Raw genomic sequence first — 26569 nt, forward strand, 5'->3', positions numbered from 1 at the left:
CTTGTCTTTGGTGCCAGTGGAACCTGAGTGTTTTTGGCTAAGGGCGTCTCAGATACTGACTGGATGGGTCTGGTCTTCTTCCAACATTTTTTTTCTCTTGTGCAGCCATCTCCCCTAGACTTCTTAGACCATTGTAGGACTGAAGCCTCCACAATAGCTGCTTCTGACTTCTACATGTGACTGTACTTCATCAGTGGCTTGTACAGGATAGTTTCTTTCTCGAGAAACTTACAAACCTCATTCACTTTAAATTGAGAACTGCTGTTAATCTTGGTGTACATTCTCTTACATGGATTTCTGTTATGTCTTGGCACTAAAAATACGTGCCATATGATATACATCATCATGATATACTTTATGTGAGTAGACAGAGCCATCCTGTTCATAATAAATGTAATTCTGTTGTAATCACTGGAGTTGGATCATGCTGAAAGATGGCTGAGTGCATGTTCAAGTTAACATTGTCAGAAAGCAATCCTCTCCTGCTTCCTGAAGAGGACACAGTAAAGAAGTAGGACTGGCTGCCACAACAACAGAAAACAAAGCATTTCATGAGGTTTGAATGAAAACTGCAGATTTATGAGAGCAATAGTATCCTCAGATTTAGGTCAGATTAAAGAGAGAAATGAGTTCTTAAACTTGAAGCTGTAAAGCAGGATTAACCCCTTGGAGCCCTGGGGAAGCTTTCTCTGGACTTCTATGTACATCTTTTTTGTTCACTTTTGTAAACTGCTGTGCAAACTGAAGTGCTGCATAGGATGTTTTGTTGAGGCAGTTGAAACGGTTGAAGGCCATAATTTGAAGCCTTTTCATATCCAGTTTTTGAAAACTGAGTACCAATAGTGAACTTTTGTGTTCAGGAAGCAAAGAGGATCCTTGTTTGCCAGTGTTGTTACTTAGGGTGATATGGAAGCAAGCCTTTGTGGAAAGATTTATTAACCTACTGATCATACAGCTCATGCAGAGGAGGAAAGCAGCATAGCGAATGCTCCATGGTTCCTTCTGCCTGCAGAAACAGTGCGGCAGAGACCGGGCTAAAGATTGCCTCGCTTAACTGGGACTTGCAAGGATCTTTGCTCCAGGACACCGATTTACAATGGGCGAAGGGCCCAGCAGATGGCAGCATTCACCAGGAGCCTCGCTCACTTCTGGGCTCCTTGTGGTGCTGCTGGACCCCACTACTTGCAGCCTGCTTCGGAATCTTCTATCTGAGTGGTGTTTTCCCAGCCTCTCCTGGAAATCCTAACACAGCATTCTGTCTGTTGGGCTTGGTGATTAAAGATTCTTGCAAGAAAAAGGCCTTGCCAAGGTGGCAGGTGAACTGGACACCATAACCCCTACTTCTGTTGTTCTGTCTCCTAGGAGGAGTGTGGGTTTGTTTAAGGCACTGTTAGGGGTGAAGGCTGATTTATAGCTGTGTGTGAAGATGTGGAAGAGCTCCAGAGAGTGGAGGAGGGTGGGTTATTTATTTACAGAGCCAGTCTGACTGGTTCCACAGACCTGAATGTGTTGTTTCAGAGTGAGAGCATTTAGAAGTTGTCCATTTAGCAAAACCCAGAGCTAGATTCTCCAGGGTTTTTAAGAACCTTGATACTGCAGCTAAAATTCTTGGCCTGCCTTGTTTTGGCTTGAGTGGCAGTTAGGAACTGTGTTGGTATGCATCGGCTTGCAAATACCATCAGAGATCTTGGCAGAAAGATGGTGTCCCACAGCCAGCTGGTTTGCAGCAGTGCTCTGTGCTCGGCTTGGCTTTTCCAGTCCTGTTTGTGTGCACAGGAGCTTTAGAGGAGGGGAAGCGTGGAGCCATTGCTGCAGCAATTGCTCTCATTTGGTCATTGTAAGGCCTACTTCTGTTATTAAACATCCAACACCTGCTGGTATTGCACTGTTGTGTTGTTCAAAACAGTACATACAGATATGTGCTCTGATCTTTACTGCATTGGAATTTTGCTTAGTATTTCCAGATTACTTAAGCTTCTAGTCAGTTATATTTGTGCCTCTGTATATTTTTGATGCTTGATGGAGGTCTAGGAGGCTTCCCCCTTTTTTTTGTTTTGATTTGGGGGTTTTTAGGTGTGTGGAGTTTGTTGGTTTGGTGGAATTGTTGTTGTTTTGGGTTTTGTTTTGTTATGACAAGGGCAAATACCTGAGGCAGGAAGGTGTCAGAGCTGCTTCTCCTCCTTGGTTTTGGCTAGCAGGTGACTCTGTTACTGAACAGGGCAAGAAAAGTCCCTCAGCCCAACAAGGTGCTGGGAAGCAGCGTCTCTGTATTTCGGCACTAGACACTTTTGGGATCACTCCACCTGATTGAGCTGAAGCCAGCAAGGCTCAGAGCATGTCTGCTTGCATCTCAGATTATCGTCATCACTGCTCTGAGCAGTGACTGGTGTATTCGTGTTGCCTCATGGAATTCCTTACATAGGTAAACTCCTTCATCTGTGCCCATTATGTACTGTGGGGGTCCCCTGGTGGTTTGGGTCATCCTCCCTGTGGCCTTTAGCTGCACTTCTTTGTGCGTGCTTTCATGTCATATCTGACATGGCTGACGAGACAGGCTGACCACGGAGTCAGGCTGAACCAGTTTGCTGCTCTTAACTTCTTTCTCAAGCTCACAGGTACAATCTCTTATTTGTTAATACAGTCGATGATTCTTGGTTTATACAATGCACACCCGCTGTGAGGATTCCAGATCCCTAAATGCTCCTGGGTTAGTCTGGTATCAGTTTCCCCAAGGCAAGGTTGGCTGTCCCTGTGCCCTTATGCTGCCTGTGTCACCTGGGAAGCCTGAAGCAGACACAAACACACCTCTCATCTGCTCTGCTAAGTCACCATTCATCAGCAAAACAGCAGGAAAAGGCAATCCTGAACTGAAAGGCCTGTGAAGATTTTCAAACTTCCTTCTAGGATGCTGGTCAGGAGCCTTGTGCTGGTGCTGACTGGAGTTTGTGGAAGGAAGTCACAGCCTGTCTTCCTCTGGCAGGGTAATAAGATGGCAAAAGTCCTGTGAATGTCACTGCAGTCTTTGAAATTGTGCTGAAGTCCTTTGGATTTAGTGAAAGCCAATCAGTATGATAATAGCAAAGAAAGCCTAATGAATATGAAAGATTCGTGAAGTGGATTTTTTCTCTTTTGCACTGGCTTTTTAACCCTGAAGCACTTGCCCTTGTTGATGGGGGAAGGTGTTAACAGGCTGGTTATCCAGGGATGGGGTGGAGTTGCCAACTCTGGATGTGTTTAAAGGTCATTTGAGTGTGGTGCTTGGGGATATGGTTTAGGGGTGAACCTTGCAGAGTAGGGTCATAGGTTGGACTTGGTGATCCTGAGGGTCTTCTCCAACCTGAATGTTTCTGTGATTATCAAATTAGATGGGAACTGGTTACATGTTGATTATCAGATTACATGGGAACTGGTTACATGTGTTGAATCAGATCCTTTTATTCTTTGGCTGCCAGGGTTCCCTTCACAAATGCAGGTTTTAACCAAGGCATTGAAATGCTCATTTAGCTGAAATTTTGCAATCTAATTCTTTCCCTGATAAGTTGTTTTAAATATCCTTTACCTAGTGAACAAAATTTGATTAAGATCAGCGTGAGTGTTTCTTATTCCAAACTGCTCTCTCTTTCTCCTCCTTAATTAAGTGTCCGAAAATATCCTGCTTGGGTACTTTCTGTGAATTCCTCTGTACAGGAAAGCATTCCATATAAAGATAAAATGCCAGACTGCCCACAGTATAGACTGAGATTCAGAATTCCGGTGTTGGATGGTAGAGGATATCTTGCTATGGCAAGATGCCAAACGGTAGGATTAAAGCCAGTTATATCTTAAGGGTCTCAGTATGTTAGGTGTGTCGGTGTGAGCTGAAATTCCCCCCCCACCGACAATAACCAGGCTAGCTCAGTCTGGAAGCAAATGAAGGCTGTATTTACAAGCAGAGTCTAAAATCTACGATGAAATGCAATGAATATGTACAAATATACAAAATTCACAACATTCACAAATATATACAATCAACAGAAAAGCACAACCGATCTCCCTTTGCTTCCCCCCAAGGGGACCCTCCCAAAGGGGCCTCTCTCTCTCCCAGGAGCTTCCCTCCAGACCCCCCTGGACAGAGAAGCAGAGTTAGTTAAGCAGAAAGTTGTTAACTTAGCTGCCAAGGTCAGTACGTGTTATCTTCAGCCAGAAGAGAAGAAGAAACAGCAGCCAGACAGCCCAGCAACTGCCCCCACTGCAGAACGCAGAATGTGCAGAATGCCTACTTTGTTTTGGGTAATAGTTCTTAAACGTTTCTATCTATCCAATGGAAGTGTTTAGAACAATCAGTATTTGCTTTCTTACACCCAATAGTGACTTATTTACATTCTTTCACTTTCTCTGTTCTGAACTTTGCAAGGAAAAATTAAAAAGACAGTTTCAAACTATCACAGTTAGGCTTTAGCATGTCTGAATCTCCAGAGGTTCTGCTCTTGAGCAGAACAACTTCTCACTAATTAGTATCAAAGTCTTGCTTTCTAAACACCTGCAAAGAATTCTACTTGATTTCATTAGCGACAAGGAAAAAAAAATAATGCTGATATTTTCAAGGATTGTTTTGTTTTGGAGGCCTGTTGAGGAAGGTGGAAGTGATCTTGCATAAATCAGGAAGAGCCATAGATTTTGGAGTTGTAAGACTGTCACTTAGCTCATCCTCCTGTACTTGGATGTTGAAAGGGACTCAGGACAGGTCTGATAAGACATATACAGCCCTGCATGATTTATGCTTCTTCCTGGAGAGTACGGTGTGGGATAATAGCTTAGCAGTCTGATTTTCAGAGACACTCAGCACCGACCACCTCAGCTGAAATCAAAGCTGAAGTGGCAGCTGCTCAGCACAGCTGCAAATGAGGCCGTGAGCATGAGCCCTAAACCAGCATCGCATCATGTTTGTGGTTTAAGGTCAGCATCTCCACTCCTTCTCTAAACATCTTTTTGGGTTTATTATTTCTGTTACAGTGGGACAAGGAAAAACATCATTAGGGATGTGCTTAAAGCTTTTATTTGAGCCTTCTGTCTCCCTTAGCCTCAGTCTGAACTGTTTTGGAGATGTGAGAATATCTGTTTAGCCATTGTAAAGTGGGCAAGAAGTGGTGCAGGAGAGACCTTTTCCTAGTTTCACCTGTTGATGCTGTATATTTTTTAAAAGCATCATTGAAGTGAAAGCAACAGCTGAAGAACAGCAGAATTCAAGGCCAAATTCTTGCTGGGTAGACAACTGCCTTCACTCAGGCCCTTTGATGGAGCATTGTAGCTTTGTTCCTGTGCAGACCGAGTCCTCAGTGCTGTCTGGTAGCAAACCTGAGGTGACCCAGGCCTCCTCTTGATTGCCTACAACCTGCAGAATCTGAAGGCAGGTGTAGTGAAGGCACCACATGTCCAGAATTATGCCCCTAGATACCAGCAAACTTGTCCCAACATGTTTTGGTAAGTCCCCCCTTTCCACCCTCCTTTCAGGAGAGGAGGACAAAGGCCCAGGCGCCAACATGTCTCCTAAGGGGTAAACAACTGCATACACCCATCGCATGGCATGCTCATGCTCTTTCCATCTAAGGACATAATTCTAGCTTCACCCTTTAATAGGTCAAAGCAGGTTGTTGATAAGTGTGCCCATTGGCTAGATCCAGCCTCGAGAAATCTATTAGTACTACTTCATTTGTTTACTACTTTGCTCTCTCCTTTTGCCTTCGCTCGCTATATAAGCTCGTGCTGCGTAAGCTGTAAGCCTTCTCACACGCAAGCATACTAGAAGCCTCTGCAATATGGAAAAGAAGCCAGCCCACCGAGCCACTCGAGGAACCAGCAAACAGGATGATCCTTTTGCTGATGCAGATACCAGCGTCGTAAGCCCAGTCGAAAGGACTGAGGAAGCCCCGAGAGAGGGTAAGCTCTAGCCCAGAAGGGGAAGGACCAAGCCCAAGTCTGGCAGTCCAGATCTGCTGCTTAATTGCAGCTAATCAAGCAGAAACGCATTTTGCGTAACCCCCGCCGTTTGCGGGAGAGAAAAGGAGCCGTAGCTGCTCCGCAACCCTAAGTCGTCAGGGCAAAGCACCCGGGATTTCCCCGAAAGATAGCCTCTCCATTGAGATCAAGGCAAAGACTGCAGCATTGTAACCTTAATGGAAAGCAGTCGCCGATATTTGGCAGAGTCAGCTCACTTCGAGCCGAGCTGAGGGGGAAGCATCGCTTCACCGCACCCCTCACTGAAACCCACCTACTGGGAGCCGTCACCTCGCTTGTGAGGGCCAACCCCGCTAAGGGAAACCGCTGATCGGCAGAAAGCAAGCCGCCCCTCCCTGCGACTGCAGGAGGAGAAGGCAAGCCTTGCCCCCACCCATGGAGGCGGGGGGGAGAAAGAAGGGCACCACCCAGTGGGACCCAACCCGGGCAGACAGGCAGCAAGCAGCGAGAAACCAGCGTAACCTAGCAACTTGCCTCGCTAGAAAGAAAGACGGAATGTATCTTTCCATATGTGCAACATTCAGTTACATTCTATTCAAAGCGCCCGCGCATATCTGTGTGATATTTCCCGTTTAACTTGCCTCGTGATAACATTATAAATATCTTGGTACATAGTTGCAAGCCGCAGGCGTCTTGTGCAGTCTCCATCTAGTGGACAAGTGGTGGAATTGCACCCTTTCATTTCCTTAATTAGAAACTAATCTGTAAATATTACAATTGGGTAAAATTGTATATACTGAACCAGTTATGGACTATATTTTTACAACTGTGCATTTGAATCAATATATATATATGGTGATTAATAGTTATTCATAATTTTAATAATAAATCATTTTCATAATTCATATTTCATAATTCATAATTAATAACCATCATTCTCCATCCCTAATCACCCTCCCACGACAGCAGGGTAGAAGTTTAGCCTTCCTGCACCTTCTCTGCCTCTGAGCTGGAAGGCTGCCATGTCTGGCTGTGACTAAGCAGAGCTGCCTGATGATTTTCTCCGTTCTTGATGCAGGACCAAAGGTAGAGAGTTCTGTGTGGCTATTAGAATCGGCAACTGGAATTGCTGTAAGGTGTCAGTTGAACAAATGCAATGCTAAAAGAAGTGTGAGAACTTAGGAAGAGCCCAAAGCTGTATGAAAAGAGTTGGACTTGTATGCCTGCATACAGGTGTGCACGTGTTACCTTCCGACTGCCTGCTCATAGGCTTTCATCTCCCATCACTGCTGTTGTGTAACAGAAGGAGGCAGGAGTTGGAGCTGGGAGACTCTGAGAATGCCATGGAGGAGCAATATGCAGCATTTGGGATGGGTCCTAAAGCAGGGAGGAAAGCAGGCTCTCAGAATTAGGTTTGTGAGGGTAGCACAGTGGCTAAACACTGAAGTGAAGACAGGAGAATAAACTGTTGGTCATTTCTGTGTTAGCACACCAAGGCATGACACAGAAGAAAGGGATTTTCAGCTATTTTAGAAATACCAAAAAGGTTTTCTCCTTTCCTCAGGGTGATGGTGTGGAGAGGAGGTGGAAATGACACAGTGTTAATGAAAACCTTATGTACGTAGGAAAACCTCTTCACAGTAGTTGCCTGTGTGATGTTAGATGGATGACAATGTGATTCTGAAAGGTTCTGCTGGGATTGGTTCAGCTTGCTCCATGCAGTTCACTTCTGGCTTTTCCACACTGGCAATGCCAAATTCCAGCCAGGAAGGCAACTGTACCTGTCTGGAGATGCACACATGCTGTCAGTTGCTCAGGAGCTCCATTTCCTTACATAACTGATAATTACAATTCAGCATTTGCAGTACTGGGGTGGCATATCTGGTGTCAGGAAACATGGCAAATATTGAGGCAAAGCTGTTTCATTATGTAAGCCAAATCTTGGAAGGTTTCATGTGCAGCCAGGATGTGGGTGTTTGTGTTTGAGTATCTCTGCCTACATAGTCTCTCATCCTCTAGTCTACACATTTCCCTTGTCAGAAGTGAAATCACATTAAACACTGTTAAATAGTAATGCTTTGCACTTGGTAGTATGTACTGTCTTTAATCCAAGCTTCTCATGCTGCTTTAGTCATTAATTAATGCTTGATGCTTTGGGAATGGCACAGAAAATATCCCCATTAATAATGGTCAAAGAGAATCAGAAGATAGTTCAAGACTTGTCTCTAGTGGCATTGCCATTGCTGTTTCAGAGATGTTTACTCTGAGTTCACTGCCTTTCTGTAAGACGTCAGCAGTCATAAAGCCAAGACAGTTGTTGCTTCACTGTACCTGCCCAAGGTTAGTCCTGGAAGTGCTTGTGTGTGTATGGACGTGGGTGTGTGCTAGCAGCTGTCTGTGCTTTTTTCATCATTCTTTTGGGGTTTGGTTATTTGAGACTAAGCCTGATTGTAACACACTTTTTTTAAAGTGACTTAACCAGTTAAGTTAGTCAGAAACTGAATCAGGAATTCTTGTACCCTTCATTCTCATACTGCTTCTAAATGCTCCACTATGCTTTTCCAGGGGGATGCATACAACAGAACTGAGTCAAACCTGCTTCCTCAGTTCTGAAATGTGTAAAACCTGTCAAGATAGTACTTGACTTCTTTTCTTTTCCAGCTAAACCCATACTATCCAGAGAGTAATTATGAAGGGAAGGCTTTGGTAAGTGGAATTCATGTTTCATGTCATCTGGGAAATACTGTATCCTTAACCCGATATAGCCCAACATAGAATCACAGAAACGTTTTGTTTGGGAAAGACCTACAAGGTCATTGAGTCCAACCATTCTCTAACTCTACCAAGGATGTTTGTCCCAGTTTGTCTCTGAATGGGGAAGAATTTTTTGTCTCTGGTGAAAGGAAAGCCAAGTTTGTTACATAATCACCTGCCTTCAGCACTGAGATTTTAATATGTAGAGACTTGTGCGGGAATCAGCAGCAATGGTTTTCCACCTTGCCTGATGTTTGGTGCTGATGGTAACAGAGCAGTGCCAGCTGAGCTGTCCAGAGAAATGAGCATTCTCTCTTGGAAGGTACAGAGGTGCCACCACTTGTTTCTCTTTTGTGTTGGAATGGTCCTAGAGGCAGTTTGAGCTTTTGAATAAGCAGTGACATAAATTCTGAAATATTCCAGTTAGCAGAGTGCTTGTCAGGCAGTGCTGGGGCTCCAGCTCTTGCTCTTGCATCCATACCTCTGGACCAACACTGTAGTGCAGGTCATGGTGGCACTTCTCAGTCAAATCTCCACACCATTCACTATTTAAAATTCAGTTCAGTCTGTGGCACAATCTTGTAAGCCTGTGTCCTGTTGAACAAAAGTGATAAGATGCACACACCACACTCTAGCTACTGTGGTGGTCCAGCCCAGGGCCCTAACCCTAGACTAGATAAATCAGTTTAGGGAAATACTTCCAATGAAAATTTAATCATAACTGACTGATGACCAAACCTGATGTCATGGTGGAAGTGCTGGTTTGTTGCAGTGAGAAATGCTCTGTGAGGGAGCCCCTGACAATGCCTGGTAACACCTTCATGTAAATCCAAGCCTATGGGCACTTTTAGCATGGTAGAAACCCCTTGGGGTCCTTCACCCCTACCCAGTCTTGTTGGAAACAGCATGAGTCAGCAGTGGCTGTTTTAAGCCTTCGTTCTGGCCTTGAGCAACCCAGGAAAAAAGCTTCACATCCCTGTGCAGAAATTTCTTCTCTGTTGCCTGATGCAGTGTTTTGAGTTCTCCCTCACAAGTACAAGAATCTCACAGCATTTGGAGTTCTCTGTCAGTCTGACATCCAAGGCACACACAACCTGGAGCACACAGGCTTTGCTCCATGGAGTTCATCTCTGTTCCTTCTGTCAGCTGACTGCAGCAATTCCTTCTGAAGTACTGCCTGTGAAGGAAACCTGCACTAGAGGGGGGCCTGGAAGTGGATCTACCCCAGCAAAATTTGAAGCCTAGGTGGCAGGGCAATGGGATGTGCATTCCTGAGTCCTTTCAACTGAAGAAAAAAGCTGATCCAACAGCCTGTGATTTGCTCTTCTCTGCTAGTCTGTTGGCTAAAATGCTGTGGCGTTTGGAAGGCAGCACAGCCCTCTGTCCGTATCATGCCAGCCCTCACCTCCTGAACGTGTGCTGCGGCTTTTCCTGCACGCTCACTGCTTGGGTTACCAGACTGGAACACAGTTGCTTAGGCAACTGAATCTTGGGAAAAAGAGCTGGAGAAGGATTTTCCATGGTGCAGCAGTGGGCATGGGCACCTGGGTTCTGCCGAAGTGCCTCTTTTCTGCCTTACTTCAAGTGACCAGAAAGTCTGGCAAGCTTTTGGCTCCAGGGAACATAAATATTTCTGGATGTCACTTGGAGTTTAAAGCTGCATTTGGACTGCAGCTCATTGCACATTTATGGGCTGCTGCTTGAGATTGCAGCCAGACTGTCTGGTGAAATACTGCTCTGAGTTCTGGTAAAGTTTGGTCTTACAATGAGCTGATTCATGTTCTCTAGGCTTTGTTTTTTTTCTTCTCACTTCTAAACTCCAGAAGGTATGTAGGTTTATTTATTTATTGGGAAGACCTTTCTGTGGTTTAAAGGCCTTAACAAAAAAGAAAAAGCTGCTTCACCTCTTGAAGCTGAGGAGATCATGGAATCATTTTGGCTGGAAAAGACCCTTAAGATCATCAAGTCCAATCATTATCTCACTCTACCAAGGCTAGTTCTACCGTACTGGGCATCAAAATGCAGTGCTCTGTGTTACAGCTCCTATTAAATCAAAAATTGGTGTATTTTGTGCTGGAAAGTAGTTTGTTATTTCTAATCACAGACACATACAGCATCCAGAAGGGTGCTGTAAGCACTGGGGAAGTGGCAGGAACAGCTGGGAACATGGCGTTTGTAATCCTTTTTGTATCATAGGCTGTCTCTGAATAGGTGCCTTGATGCTATTTGTCTGCCTTTCCATCAGAGTGCTAACCCTAGCCACTTCCAAACTGGGTTTTATTGGTGAGGTTTTTCTTAGGATCGAGACTGGTATGCATTTATTTTTCTGGTAAAGAAGTTGGACAGTTACAGAATCACAAAATCTCAGACTGGGATGGGTTGGAAGGGACCTCTGTAGATCATGTAGTCTAACCCCCTGCTATAGCAGGTTTGCTTAGAGCAGGTTGCACATCTGGGTGGGTTTGGAGTCTCTCCAGAGAAGGAGACTCCGCAGCCTCTCTGGGCAGCCTGCTCCAGGGCTCCAGCACCCTCACACCAAAGATTTTTTTTCTTTATGTTTAAGTGAAACCTCTTGGGTTGCAGTTTGTGTCCATTGCCTCTTGTCCAGCCACTGGACATCACTGAAAAGAGTCTGGCCCCATCCTCTTGCTTCCCATCCTTTAGCTATTGATCAGCATTGCTCGGATCCCCTCTGGGGCTGCTCTTCTCCAGGCTAAGCAGCCTTAGGTCTCAGCCTCTCCTCGTATGAGAGATGCTCTTGAACAGGGGGGCCCAGAACTGGAGACAATACCTCAGGTGTGGGCTCACCAGGGCAGAGCGGAGGTGGAGGAGAACCTCCCTTGATCATGGACTGCTCGGTGCAGTTTCATGTGTCTCTCTTGACTTCTCTTTATCTGTACTTATGAATTCCAAACAAGTCTACAGTTCAGAGTTTTCTGTCTTGCTTGCAATCCAGGTGATTTTTTTTCCTGATAAACACTGTAAATTAGAGGGTTATTTTTAATTTTATTTTACCTTCCAACAACTAAGTTTAATTAAAATTTTGTAATGTGAAACACAGGTGATGCAGTTTAAATAAGATGAATAATCTTGGGGTATTTATTGTGTTTTTTTTAAAGTCTTGGTTAGGAATTAACCTGGCAATAAATAATCTGAAAAAAAATAAAAGAAAAAAGAAAAGAATCTTTGGCCTTAAAATGGCAGAGCCTTTGCTTCTGTGAAGCCAGCAGTCAGAACAGTGGGGAGGCTGCGGGGACAAGAGGGCCACAGATGCTGGCAGAGGAACATCAGCCTGCTGTGCACACAGCTCTGAGTCAGCTCTGCGAGCGCCGCGCCTCCTTCCTTACAGATCGTCTGCCTCCTGACAGCAGAGCTGCAACGTGGTGTCTGTGCTGGAAACAGGGTGACTCAAATGAGTCAACAGCCAAGGTGCTGGAGGAGGCTAACTGCTGTGCTGGCTGCCCGGGCTTGTCACCAGCAGGAGCAGGGCTGGCCATTCACATACGCCACTTTCTTTTCTTGGAGGATTTTTAAATCACCTAACCTATGGAGTTTTGCTCACGTTACCACTCTGTGCAAGTCTCCTAAACTGGGTTAGCACTGAGATACCACATTGCACTGGATTTAACACGCATTTTCAGGACTCTGGCTGCTATTAAATTTAATTTCTGCTGAAATCTCTAGTACAGCTTAATGCATTCATTCAGGCGCATGGCGTTATCTGTGTCTGTCTGTGCCATAAGAGGTGTCTCCCAATTGGAATTGTAGATCTGGCTTCTAAAAAGAAAAGGAATTTCAGCTCTGCCATGTTTCTGTATTGCATTTTGCAGTTGAGAGGAAGGCCCTTCCTTAAGCCATACTCCATGGAAATCTTCTGAATTAGAGCATGGTGCCCAGCTGAGGTGGATAATGGGGCTTTGGGAGAGGTTACTAGCACATTGTGCTACAACCCGTGAAGAAAGGTTGTCATCTGCTGGGCTACAAGTTCCCAGAGGGACCAGTCTGACTGTACCTGAAGATTTTGTCTGGCATCACAAGATGGGAGTTGCCTCCCCTTGCATTTGCCCTTCACACTGCAAACACTGCATGCTAGCTGTGCTGGGTTCTTAAGCTTCTCTGACTCTCTACATTTGAGTCCCTTTACAGTTCTGTTCCTCCCTTCTGCTTATTGCGTCTGGTTTTGCTGGCTCCATCTGTTCGTATGCCAGTCTCTTACCTGAGCAAATGCCACCTTGTTTTCATCTGCTGTGGAAGGCAGTGCTCCTCCTGACCTGATCACGTCACCTAATTCACTGGAGCTAGTCAAAGTTCACTTCTTCCCACATACTCCTCCGGACTCATCTGCTGATTCTATAACGGCTTAGGTAAAGTGCAGATTTGGATGCCTGTTGCCGAATTCCATTCATCAGAAGAAGCTTTCAGTGTGCATGTCTGTCGGCTCTCTCACAGACCTTGCACCTGCACTAAGACAGAAATTCAGATGGGAGGCCATGTCTGGCCATATGCAGTGACACCATTGCTCTCTCTCAGGCAGGTTGTTTCAGAGCTGTCAAGTTGAAGGTTGTTCTTTAGTGCTTAACACCTATAATCCAAGTTGAGATCCTAAAATAACATTGCAAAGGAGCATTCTGAAGTTTGTGCTGGAGTCTGGTGTGGAACTCTTGTACAGCTCTTGTGCAGGTCTGAGTTTGCTCAGCTGAGCTTTGCCTTGCGGTTAGCAGTGCTGCAGACAGTGCCTTGCCCTCTGTTGAAGTTGACTTTCTTTTTAGAGTAAAAATCAGCTCCTGTTCATATGCTAGGTCTGATTTGACAGATGCTAAGTCTAGTTGGCAGGAGTTGCCCCAGTGCATCTATGCAGTTGCTGCAGAGACTAGGGAGAAGGTGGAAACTGTCTTGGACTGCAGGCTGAACATTGAAAGCATGGACTACTAAAGCACAGGAGACTTTGCCTTTGCCTCCCACCATAGAACCCTGCAGGTGCTCACAGTGGCCCATTGGGGGTGGTCAGACACTGTCAGTGACTGTAAGAACATTTCATGACAGAGTAGAATACAGCCTGATATTTTGGTCTGTATTTTTCCCACAGTCCTAGGCAGGAAGAACAAAAGGCATAAAATTATGAAGTGTCCTGAAAAGCCATAGTTAGATTTGAATGTAAGTGATGAGAAATACCCAGAAATGTGCATCCTGGCTTAACCTATCCTGTGCCTCTCACCCCTTCACAGCCTTCTTGACATGTAAGCTGGTTTCTCAGTTTTCTATTTCATTTGAAAATGTAGGAAGTAGATTTTCATTTGGTGTTAGACTCTGACCAACACCTATTAAGCTCTTAAGAAGATTCTCTTACAGTTTGCTTGCCCTTCCAGTTTGGGTCTCATCCTGACTATATAAACCAGAGTGTGTATGGAAATCACTAAAATATTTGCTATTTTCTCCATCCTTGCCTGCAGGTTAAGGGTTTTTTGGTGCAATTTTGTTTAATATTTTGGGGTTTTTGGGTGTGGGATGTGGTAGCATGTGAGGGCTGCCAGATGAGCTTAATCCTGAGTGAGACACACAGGAGATGCTTGTCCCTTGTTTCAGCAAACTTTCACTTAAAAGCTAGTGTCAACACTCCAATGAGTAGATGAGCCTACAAAAAATTTGGAGAGGATTGCCCAGGGAGGTGGCTGGGTCCCCATCCCTGCAGGTGTTTCAAAGATGCACAGATGTGGTGTTGAGGGCCATGGTCCAGCCCCAGCCTTGGGAAAGTTAGAGAAAGCTTGGACTGGGTGATTTTAAAGGTTTTTTCCAGCCCAAACGATTCTATGATTTTTTTTGGACAGGAAGGATTCAAGAAGTGCCTAAAAATGAGATGATAACCAGCTGCTTCTCCTGTAGTTTCACTCGTGCTTGATTTTGTTGCTTAATCTCAATTGGCAATATGAATAATCAAAGCTTTGCCCTTGATTACCCCTCACAGTTTGGTTTTAATCAAGTCACTAATGTAACCCAAGCCTCTTTACATTGCTTTGTCCTTCTCTTCCCAGGGGTGTGTTGTAAATCGTTATAAAAGTATTCCAGGTTTCCAGGGTTGATTTTTCTTCTTTGGCTTTCTTCGTTCCTCTTTTCCTGTTCCTCTGTGTTGTGTGTTTGAAGGGCCCTAGGCTGGCAGCTACTTAATTGGTTTGTAGCCTTTTGTAATTTGTGTAACATCACTCTGGAGGAGCAGCTTTTCCTTGTGCTGGTGATTCTGTTGGTTGCGGGCACCCACTCTGAATTACTCCTTCAAACAAAGACAGGTGCTTAGGTTAGGCAGCAACTGGAGGCTCGGAAGGCTGAGGCATGTAGGTAACTAAAGATGAAGATGGCTACTTTGTGGTGCTGGATCACAAAATTCCCACGGACTTTCAGCAGATGGTGGGAGGAAGAATGGCCACCCTAGATTCCCATGTCTCTTTTGAGCCACCAACACAACTTTGTACACATCAGCTGAAGTCTTCTTGAAGGGAACAACCTTCTCCAGTTGCAGTGGGCAAGCTCCAGCTTGTGTTGGATCCAGCCTGCAATGCATGGTCAACCTTCTGCTATCGTTTCTACGTGGTGTTTTGTGTCCCCGCCTTCCAGTTCAGTGGAATTGATATTCTGTTTCTTGCTGTTTGGCAAGTGTGCTGATGTGATTCTGACCACACGGGAGGGAGAAAATCAAACAACAGTGCATGTAGGCAAATGGCTTTACTTTCCTAGTCCCCTCCCTCTTTTAAAAAAATCCAGTTTTCATTAACTCTTTTATCTTTGCCCCGTTGCAGACCAGCACTGTGTAGTTACATCTGTTGGGAGTGCAGGGTCTGCAGCTCCTGCAGGCTGTTTGAAGCTGTAGGTGTCCACAGTCTTGCAGGCTCTCTGCAGCCGCTGTAATGATTGCATGAGACCCTGTGTGCTTGGGGCAAAGTGCACCCTCTGTGTTCTGTGAATATAAGAAAAAAGGTACAGTTCAGACGTGTTACTTGTGCAAGAGGCAACTGCAGAATTTATAACAGGCCCTGATGCAAGCAAATAACCCTTGTGCCTAATCAGCAGAGAGACGGCGACCCTCCTGCTTCAAAGAAGAAGCGCCAGGCAGGGGAGAAGATTATGTATACTTTGGTCTCTGTGCCGCATGGAAGTGACATCGCTTCTCTCTTTGAACTGGATGCCACTACTCTTCAGAGAGCTGATTGCCTGGTTCCAAGGTAAAAAAAAAAAAAAAAAAAAGAAAAAGAGAAAAAAAGGGGCAGAAAAATAGTGCTGCATTGACAAGGTTTCCTCCTAGCATTATGCTGGTGAGTAGAGCAAGGAAGAAATCAAACAGAAGCAAGAATCTTCCTTCAGTGAAAGTGTGAGGAGTGTTTGCAGGTAAAGAAGGGATGTATAAAACATGATAGTGCTGCTGTGGCTGGGTAAAACAATTACAAGGCTAAAACAAGTGGTGCTTGAAGAGAGTCTGTGAAGTGAAAATGGGCTGCATATTGCAGAGATCTCTGAGGACAGAACTGACCCTGTGCGCTGGTTGGAAAAAAACCCCACTACTAACAGATCTAACTGGAGTTGTTCCCTGGAGAATAAAAGTGTGGTGAATTGGGTTGACGTGTCTCTGACAGACCACTGTGCTACTGTGCACATTTCTTAGTCAAATGAATTCAGCAAGTAGCTTCTGGCTTTTAATTGTGAATATTTGACATTTCAGCCATGTACTTCAGCTGAGAATGGCTGGAGAAGTCCCACAGTGTTGGTTGTGACTAAGTGGGGTAGGTTGTGATGGGGCTGGGTTTAAGAGCTGGGCACCCGCAAATACCGATGCGTGCAGCTTGGAAGTGTATTTGCTACGTGAAGCTTTTCCAGGTAATTTGCTTACTTGAATACTCCAAGCCTATCAGCATGAAAGGGAAAGTGTGGAGGAAGACCACAGTGAATCTATTTCAAAAGCAGAATTCAGAGTAAAAATTGTAGCTGATTTCTCAGCTCTGCTTTTTGACAGTGCCACAGTTTATGTTATGGAAAGAATGTAGAAAGAATTTCATGTCTGCTCTTTGTTCACTAGATTTTCAGTTGAGAACTGGTACTGTAAATGCTTGCTCCCTGGAGCAGCCACAATGGTGAAGCTGTGAAACCATGACCAATTTTACTTTCTGGCATTTGTGCTGTGACAGCTTCAAGGGGTTTATTACTCTGCAGAACTTTTTTTTTTTTTGTTAAATGTACTTCTGTTCAGATGGGATAACACCTTCCTTTTACGTTCTTTTAGGAATATTTTGTTCCTAGGCTTATATGAATACTTAAACCCAGCATTCTGCATAATCCCAAGATGCTATTTGTTCTGTTGCATCTCTCCTCTGGATGAGAAAGAAGGAGGCAAGGGGAAAGGGCTCTGCAGTACCTTTTAGGTCTCTATCAAGTGTGGCCGGTGTGACTCATACCCTCAAGTCTTATGCCATGCTTATGTGCTGCACTGCATCCCACTTTGCCCATTTCAGGTCAGGAGTGATCCATCTCACCTGCTATTTCCTCTCCTCTAGAAACTCCTATGTCCGGTTGAGGCATTTGTGCACCAACACCTGGGTGACCAGCACCAGCATTCCAATAGACACCGATGAGGAGAGGCCTGTCATGCTGAAGGTAAACATCTGCAGGAGTTTCACCTCTCCAGCTTCTTCTAATAGATAAAATATGTGTAATAGTTATGATAAAGGGAAAAAGATTGCTCACCCACATTAAACCAAACACTCTTGCAGATTGGGACGTGCCAAACAAAAGAGGACAAGGAAGCTTTTGCCATTGTCTCGGTTCCTCTGTCTGAGGTCAGAGACTTGGACTTCGCCAATGATGCAAACAAGGTTCTAGCATCAACTGTTAAAAAGCTGGAGAATGGGACAATAACCCAGAATGAGAGGAGGTCAGTGAGTTTGATTTCTGTGCCCTCCTAAACTGATGTTTGCCTACTTGTGACCTTCTGCTCTTCCAGCTGGTATGGATTTTGGATTTCTGAGTACTCTGCTTCCTGTGTTTTTCTCCCTTTTTCCCCTCTGGTTTTTGTTCAATGCCTCGGTAAACATCTGTGTGATGGATTTAAGCCTCTGTGAACCAAAGTCTGGAATCCTGAAGTGCATGTCAACCTTCACTGCAGAGTGACTGAGATTCCATGGCATGAGACACAGCTTGCTCTATGTAGTGATTTCTTGTGTGGTGCATCCAGCAGGTGCAGAGTGGCTGCAGGTAACGCTGATTTCTGTTGGCCCAGGTTCGTAACCAAGCTGCTGGAAGATCTCATTTTCTTTGTTGCTGATGTGCCCAACAATGGGCAGGAGGTTCTGGACGTGGTTGTGACTAGGCCGAACCGGGAACGGCAGAAGCTAATGAGAGAGCAGAATATATTGGCTCAGGTATGGCCTAGTATATTGATCACTGATCTATTGGCTCAGGTATGGCCTGCTGTATTAATCACTTGCTTGTTGTTACAGATTGTAGGAGTGATTTAAAAAACATTAGTTTTGGCTAACTTGCCTTATGCCATGTTGGATTTGTCTGGTTGGATTGGATAGCTAGACACAACTTAGGCAAGTCTCATGCCTTGGTCTGTGAATCAGATGGAAGCACAAGGGGCAGCATCTGGTGGCTGTTAGTTTTCTGTGATTCTGATGCCTTTTAAAACTGTATTTGGTAGTTGATGAAGTCTGAACCAAGCTTGCAACGTGGTCCCAGTCCTGTAAGTATTCCCCACATCAGAAAAATTCTGATGCATTTATGGATCCCTGACATTCCTCACATGAGGGCAAACTTGCATGTAAATAAAAATTTATAATCTCTTTAAATAGCCTGCTGAAATTTAAAAATGCACAAAAGGGTGACGTTGGGCACCAGCCACCACTGTCTTCCTTTTTCATTCCTGATTTATCCAATGCTGAGGCACTAAAGTAGCATTGTTTAAACCTGGGGATAGTAGTAAGGAGGAAGCAATGTCAGCCAAGTGGGTGGGAAATGTAAAGCTGAAGGCATAAAGCTGTGATGTCTGAGGCTGTGACCCCACGTGTGTTTGCTCACGTGTAACTTGAGCGCAGGGACTCGCTTCAGACATTGTGCTGTTCCTGTCAGAGGACGTCTCCATTGCCTGCTGGAAGCTAAGCAGCAACCTGAGTCTGCTTTTCATGCTTAGTGGTTTTGATTTTGAACAGATCTTCGGCATTCTCAAAGCTCCTTTTAAGGACCAAGGGGAAGGGTCAATGCTGAGGCTTGAAGACCTGTGTGACCAGAGATATGCCCCATACAAGTACATGTTAAGGCTGTGTTACAGAGTTCTCAGACACTCCCAGCAGGACTATAGGAAGAACCAGGTCAGTGGTAATCAAGACAATTTTGTTCCTGATTTCCATAACTGTCAATGCTGGGTTTGACATCACTGTCTGCACTTAGAGGTGGGATTCTGTAGTAGTGGTCAAAGGACTGGGCTTTCTGTAGGTTGGTGGTAAAAAGTCACTGTCCTGTACTGCCTCACGCTGAGGAACAGTGGCTTTGCTTTGTAGGCATTTCTGTTAAGTGGTCAGCAATGGGTATCACTGGTTCCCCTTGTGTTTCCACAGGCTCAAACTGAGCTGGGTCCACTGCTACGTTCAGGAGCTTTCTGCTATTAAAACAATGCTCTGGGACTCTGGGTTATCAAATGGGAAGTCTGAAAAACCAGTCTGTTTCCATTGCTCAGATACTTGTAGAGGGATGGCAGGGAATCAGACCAGGGGTTATTCTGTCACATAGCCTGAGGATGTCCCACTGCTGGGGACTCCTGTGAGCAGAAGGTAGTGCTGAGTGCTGGGCACATTGCAGTGAGGAAAACTGTGCTCACGTTGTAGGACTAAAGGGACTGGCGATAAAAGATGGAACTGCCCTGCGTGGCCTCTTTGCTTTCCTTCTAAAGCTTTATGGGATTATTTCTGTCTTAGAAAGGGAGGAGGAGGGGCTCAGGAAAACTTCTTCAACAGGATAAACCCAAGAAATTATTATCCCTAGTATTGAGTCTGTTTCTTGGGGTGCATATTTCAGGTGTGCAGGTGTTGCTTTGTGGAGGCTAGTTCAGAGAGGACAATTCTGAGGGTGCTTGTGATTGCCAAGTGAGCTTGGATGCTCCTGGCTCTAATGAGCAACTGCTTTAACAGGTCGTCATGGGACCGTTCTTGTTCTTTTTTAGGAATACATTGCTAAGAACTTCTGCATCATGCAGTCCCAGATTGGTTATGATATTCTGGCGGAAGACACCATCACGGCTTTGTTGCACAACAACCGAAAGCTGCTGGAGAAACACATCACAGCTAAAGAAATCGAGACGTTTGTGAATTTACTCAGGAGAAATCGAGAGCCAAGGTTTGAAGTGGCCCATGCCAGGCTCCTGCTCTGTTGACAGGCTTTGTTCGCTGCAGTAGCTGTGCATCTGCTTGCTGCTCATTGCTTTGTGTCACACTACACAACACCAGAATTACCTGGGGTTCTTGGGGCTTGACCATGTCTACATTTCAGAGGTGGAGCTTTTACTCTGCAGGACAGTTCTAACAATCTGGTTCTATGTCAGATAAGGACAAACTGAATCATGGAATGGTAGGGGTTGGAAGGGACCGTTGGAGATCACTGAGTTCAATCTCTCAGATAAAGCAGGTTTGCCTAGGTCAGATTGTTCAGGATCTCATCTAGGTGGATTTTGAAAGTCTCCAGAGAAGGAGACTCCACAACCTCTCTGGACAGCCTGCTGCAGTGTTCCAGTGCCCTCAAAGTGAACAATTTTTCCTTGTGATTAAGTGAAAACTCCTGGGTTGCAGTTTGTTCCTGTTGCCCCTTGTCCTATCACTGGACACCACTGGAAAGAGCCCAGCCCCATCCTCTTGACCCTCCACCCTTTTGATATTGATCTGCACTGAGAAGATCTTCTCTCAGTCTGCTATTTTCCAGACCAAACAGCCCCAGGACTCTGTACTTGCTTCCTGTGAACTTCATGAGGTTCCCTTTGCCCAACTGTTCAGCCTGGCCAGGTCTCACTGGATGGCAGCACAGCCTGATGGGGTGCCAGCCACCCCTCCCAGTTTGTCCCATCAGCAGACTGGCTGAAGACACTGTCCCAGCATCTAGGTTGAAGATGTTAAACAAGGCTGGACCCAATACCCCTGGGGAGCACCACTAGCCACAGGCCTCCAAGCCAAATTGAAATGTCAATCTCTCCTAACTCTGCAGCATTCCTGCTGTCTTGCAGGAGATGTTCATTTTTCTAAGCTTTTGTTCTGAGTTTTCCTGCAGGTTGTGGTTTCAGGTCAGGCCTGATGAAAGGGCCCTAGGGCAGTGAAGATGCCAGTGAACATGTGTCCCAGACCAGACCTTGTGCCAAATGAAAAATTCTGCTCTTGAACTTCACTCAGTGGGAATTTTTTTTAATTAACTTCAGATCAGAATGTAAAGGAAAGGGATCTTTTAGTGGAAAATCTTAGCTGCTTTTTGTTGGATTTTTATTTGTAAAATTACTGAAGTCACAACAGTCTTCAGAAGTGAATGTGCTGAGGGCCCTGTGGTGCCCTCTGTACCTGGCACTAGTGTTCCTCTCTTGGTGAGCAAGGGTATTGCTCAGGACCCTGGTTCTTCACTGCTTCAATTGTTCTCCATGTCTGCTGCCACTTTGCCTCACTCTGTAAGCTCTTTGCCTCTCCTGTGCTGAACTGTTTTGGTGTTGGTCAGCATGAAGAGGGAGCTATGTGAGATGAGCTCCTCAGTGCTGAAGGGTCCTGGTCCTCACTGACAGTCCCAGGTCACTCTTCCTGTGGTGGACGGTATTGTAGTATTTGTTGTATGAACACATTGTGCAGCTGCTATGTGTTCCCTTCTCTAAGGGTGAAGACCAAGAGATTATGGGATAGAATCCTGGCATTGTTTTGGCTGGAAAAGACCTTTCAGCTCATCCAGCCCAACCATTCTGTAATTCTTCCAAGGCTGAGGCTAACCTGTGGCACACAGCACCACATCTCTGCTTCTCTGAAACGCTCCAGGCATAGGCATTCAACAGCCTCCCTGGGCAGCCTGTGCCAGGCTCTGAGAACACTTTCAGTCAAGAAGTTTCTTCTAATATCAAACCTAACCTTTCCCTGGTGCAACTTGAGGCCATTTCATCTCCTCCTGTCACTTGTTACAAGGGAGAAGAGACCAACACCCACCTCACTACAACCTCCTTTCAGGGAGCTGTAGAGAGTGAGAAGGTCCTGCCAGATCTTCACTTTTCAGCAATTGGTGTCTGTGTCACTTCAAAGATCTTTAAGTGCATCTTTGATAGGTGGAGGTGGGGGGTTCAGAGGGCACATGGCCATCTGCTGCACAAGTAACATCCCTGTGATACTTGGGTTAAGGGAACAGCTGTTACCTGATGGGGAGAATTGGGACTCTTGCTTTTGGTTCCTGACAAGGATGAGGGCCTTCATTGGAGTTCCTCTGCCAGACAAACTTAAGACAGCCTCAGGCTGCTCTTAAGTTCTGGGAAAACCCTCTGGCCTTTGATGTGCTGGGAAGTGGCACACTTGGGATGTTTTCCTCTTCTTCTGCCTGATTGTTTAACACCACTGAGGGTGGCCCTCGGAGCTGTTACTCTTCTTTACCTGCTGTGAGCCTGCAAAAGTTGTGTGCTGATAAATCTCATGATTGATGGTCCCTTGAGTTCCTTAGTGATGGATGATGGAGGTTTCTACTGCAGTGTGTGTACGTAGTTTAAATCTCATGTTATGTTGCACCTGTGGTTTTCTGACTGCAGATTCTTGGATTACCTGTCAGACTTGTGTGTATCTAACACCACAGCCATACCAGTAACTCAGGAACTCATCTGCAAGTTTATGCTGAGCCCAGGGAATGCTGACATTCTCATCCAGACCAAGTGAGCATCCATAAGCAGAAGATGTTGTTTTGTTACCTCTGCTGTGCTGTTTGCAGTGCTTTGCTAGTGGCTCCCTTGTGACTGGTTTGTGTTTTCAGGCTGGTTTCAACACAAATGGACAACCTTTTGGAATGCCCAGTCATCTCAGATGACATTGATGAGGAGGAAGTGTGGCTTTACTGGATTGACAGCAACAAGGAGCCTCATGGCAAAGCTATCAGGCATCTAGCTCAGGAGGCAAAGGAGGGCACAAAAGCTGATTTAGAAGTTCTTACCTACTACAGGTAAAGCTGCTCATTTCAGTGCATGAAAAGGCTTGCAGAAGATTCTGGTGCTGTTCTTACCCAGTTCCTTTGCCAATATCAAAAAAGGTCATGCCAGAAACTGGGATTAAAAGTTCGTTTCCAGTTTTTCCTGTAGGAAGCATCACAATCTTTGCTGTCTAGTACAGACAAATCTTAAGTTTCCTTTGCTCATGACAGCTCTTCTGTGTCTCCTTAGCGTTTTGCCTTTTACTTTTCATTTATTGAGCTTTATTTGAAGTTCTGCCCTGGAATCATGGCGTGCTCTGAGGATTAGAGAGGAAAGGGCATCACAGAACAGTGTCCTATACTGCTTGAAAACAAACAGTCCAGACTTCCCCCTTCCTCTGAGTTTCACAGGGACCCCAGTCCTCATATGAGCATTTCTAAGGGCAAGCTGACCCTTGCTTAGCAGAGCAGCTCTGGGTTTTAGGGTTTGTATCAGCAGGACAAGCATCAGGCTCAGTTCTGAGTGGCATGGTTTGCTCCCAGCTGCCTTCTGTGAGTTCCTCACCTTGCTGCCTTTTTAAGGTACCAGCTGAACCTCTTTGCACGGATGTGCCTGGACCGCCAGTACCTCGCCATCAACCAGATCTCCACGCAGCTGTCGGTGGACCTGATCCTGCGCTGCGTGTCTGATGAGAGCCTCCCCTATGACCTCCGTGCTTCCTTCTGTCGCCTGATGCTGCACATGCACGTGGACAGAGACCCCCAGGAGTCTGTGGTGCCTGTCAGATATGCCAGGCTGTGGACTGAAATTCCTACAAAGATCACAATTCATGAGTGAGTTGGAAGTGTTTCAAGTGAGAGCACAAAAACATTTTGGGAGTTCGTCTCGGTTGTAGATGTCTGCTCTTGACAAGAAGTGTGTGTGTGAGTGCTGTGTTGTGAGCACAGAGCTGTACCTTATGGTTACTTTTGGGTAGCTTTGCGTGGAAAGATTTCAGTTTCATTTTTCACTGTGTTCTTGTAGGGAACAAACGGAATGGCCTTTCCTCAGACCAACTGACCTTGAATTTTGTCTTAACATCACAGGTTTGCTAGGCTGGAACTCGGTTTTATACTTCAAATTGAACTGAAAGACACAGTTGGAAAGCCAGAATTTGCAGATAGGTACAGCTGTTGCCCCAGAAATGGTTCACAGAGGCTTTAACCTCCATCCAGCAAAGTACTTAAGTGTGTGTTAAATTTAAGTATGGGAGAAGGGACCATTGACTCCAGTGGAAACCCTCTTTGGCCTAATTGATTTGATGGAGCAGTGCCACTGGGCTAGACTCAGACAGGGGCTGAAGAGACAAAGAGGAATGAGTTAATCGGTGCAGGAGACAGGATTGCTTCTGCTAGTGAGAGGCAGGACTCTCCTATCAGATCCAAAGCATCAGCCCTGGGTGGTTGTGCAGAGGAAGCTGACTGCCCAGCGCTGCTGTCTTCCTCCTAGAAGCAGTAACTGGCCAGCTGAGACTGAGCACCTTACTGAGCTGCCACAGCATGATCCCAGAGTGCTCTCCACCACAACTGTGGTGTTTCCCTCTCTGTGTTACTGCTGTTCCCTGCAGCCCTTATTGGAGTGGAGGTTTGTGCCTCTTCTGTGCCTGTCTCTGAAGGGCCTCTCCCCCTTCTCCACACCGAGAACTGAGTGTCGATCCACAGCATCACCACTGCTTGGGTTTTCTTTAGTGGCAACTGATCCTGCTACTAGAGCTGTTTAATTTTCATTCTTTCTGTGCCTTGTGTTGCAGGTATGATTCTTTCACAGACTCTTCAAGGAATGAAATGAAGAGGAAGTTTGCTCTCACTATGGAATTTGTAGAAGAGTACTTGAAAGAAGTTGTCAATCAGCCCTTTCCTTTTGGAGACAAAGAGAAAAATAAACTTACGTTTGAGGTACTTCTCAGCTACCTGCATCCCATGTGCAATTCTATCCTTTCATACCTTCCTAAACCTCATACTGGTTTCTGCTCTCTGTTGAAATTTAATCGACCAATTGCTTTGTCTAACTGAAAATCATGCAGTGTCACTGGCTGTAGTGCAAGGCCTGCGTTTACATCAGTGAGCTGTACTAATCTGAGTGCTCTCTGGATCTGAGTCTCTGTGAAAGCTGCAGTGTGCCTTGCACAGCCCAGTGCCACAAGGGTTGCCGAGACTTCCTTCATTTTTCATTTCACTTTCTCATAGGTGGTGCACCTGGCTCGAAACCTCATCTACTTTGGCTTTTACAGCTTTAGTGAGCTGCTCAGGCTGACCCGGACGCTGCTGGCGATTCTGGATATTGTTCAGGTCCCTATCTCATCGTACTTCGAGCGGCTGAGCAAGTTTCAGGATGGAGGTGGGAGAAACAGCCACAGTTGTTGTTCCAGTGTGCAATTCATTATTTTGGTTGGAAATAACTTATGGAACGTCTCATCATCTGTCAAGGTTCTTTATTCACACATAAGCCTTTCTGTAGGTGCGGTTTGGTCTTCCAGATAGCTGATTTTAGTCAAACATGCAGCTTCAGCATAAGTCAGTTCTGAAAGATGAAGTTGACAGAGTGGCATTAGCAGGCAAGCTGCAGAGTTACCATTCAGCTTAGAGCTATTTAGTTAACATTGTTTGGGAATGGGAACGATGGCTGCAAAGGAACACATCCTTGAATTTACACTGCATGTGTCTTGGGATGCAACTCGAGTGCTGCACATCAGCCTGACAAAGCCCTTGTTGAACAGGTGGCTCAAGGCCCCATTCAACCTGGCTTTCAACACCTCCAGGCTTGGAGTCTCCACAGCTTCTCTGCGCAACCCATTGCAGCACCTCACCACCCTCATGAGCAAGAGTTTCTTCCTAATGGCTAATGTGAATCCAGCTTCCTCCAATTTGAAGCCATCACCTTTCATCCTTAACTCCATGCCTTTGTAACCAGTCCCTGTCCAGTTTTCCTGTAGCCCCCTTCAAATCCTGGAAGGCTGCTCTGAGGTCTCCCCAGAGTTGTCTTTTCTCCAGGCTGAACAACCCTGCCTCTCTCAGGCTGTCCCCACAGCATAGGTGCTCCAGACTCTGATCATCTTTGTAACCCTCAGGTTTTCTTTCTGCCTTTTCCTATTACTTCAGTAACATTCATTATCAGCATGTAGCTTCACCTGATGTCCTGAGGTTGTGAAATAGATCATGGGAAGTCTGACCCCTTTGTCATGCTGCAAGCTTGGCTTTGTTGTACTGTACCCAAGAAGATTTGACCTTGGCAGGTGTCAGGAGCCCTCATTCCTTGCTGTGGGCTCTTCTCTCTCTCTGCTTGTACGTCAGTGTCAGGGGACTTGCTCAGGTTCCATCCCCCTGATTACATCCTGGCAGTCCACTTAGTCCCTCAGCTTCCCCGGAGCCAGAAGATAGATGATGTTGTCTTCCGGCCTTCTGCTTGGCAAGCAGACATGCGTACTGCTTAGAAGCAGATGAGACTAGAACAGAGCTGAGAACAAGGCTGCACCTGTTGTTTCTGTTGTGTCTGTGGTTCCTCTGACCAAGAAAACCAGGTTTATTGAGACTGGCCATGACTGCCATTTCTCAGCCTCACATCTCTGTCTGCTAGCTTCTCTTCTGTCTGGTTACCAGTCTGGAACACCTTCTTGAGGCACCCTTTGATTATCAGAGCTAAAGAAGCAGCGGCTGCCTGGCAGGCTGCAACCCTTAGCAAAGCTGTATCAGT

The 26569-nt window shown here is 45.6% G+C and overlaps 1 protein-coding gene across 3 annotated transcripts in view; it reads left to right on the forward strand.

Annotated features, from left to right (window-relative positions):
- ITPR2 (inositol 1,4,5-trisphosphate receptor type 2) overlaps window positions 1–26569 on the forward strand; it is a 175758-nt gene that overhangs the window by 42334 nt on the left and 106855 nt on the right. For 2 of the 3 annotated variants that reach the window (XM_054386630.1, XM_054386633.1), the window contains exons 10-21: window positions 8596–8640; window positions 15748–15899; window positions 17223–17322; window positions 17439–17599; window positions 17945–18086; window positions 18876–19034; window positions 19883–20055; window positions 22469–22588; window positions 22687–22872; window positions 23422–23673; window positions 24630–24774; window positions 25066–25216. In XM_054386630.1, coding sequence (XP_054242605.1) covers window positions 8596–8640; window positions 15748–15899; window positions 17223–17322; window positions 17439–17599; window positions 17945–18086; window positions 18876–19034; window positions 19883–20055; window positions 22469–22588; window positions 22687–22872; window positions 23422–23673; window positions 24630–24774; window positions 25066–25216 — 1786 coding nt within the window. Of the gene's footprint in view, window positions 1–8595; window positions 8641–15744; window positions 15900–17222; window positions 17323–17438; window positions 17600–17944; window positions 18087–18875; window positions 19035–19882; window positions 20056–22468; window positions 22589–22686; window positions 22873–23421; window positions 23674–24629; window positions 24775–25065; window positions 25217–26569 lie in introns of all 3 variants that reach the window. The other variant, XM_054386631.1, reaches the window with a different exon arrangement.

The sequence above is a fragment of the Indicator indicator genome, chromosome 14 (genome assembly GCF_027791375.1).
Source record: "Indicator indicator isolate 239-I01 chromosome 14, UM_Iind_1.1, whole genome shotgun sequence".
In the NCBI taxonomy this organism is placed as follows: Eukaryota; Metazoa; Chordata; class Aves; order Piciformes; family Indicatoridae; genus Indicator; species Indicator indicator.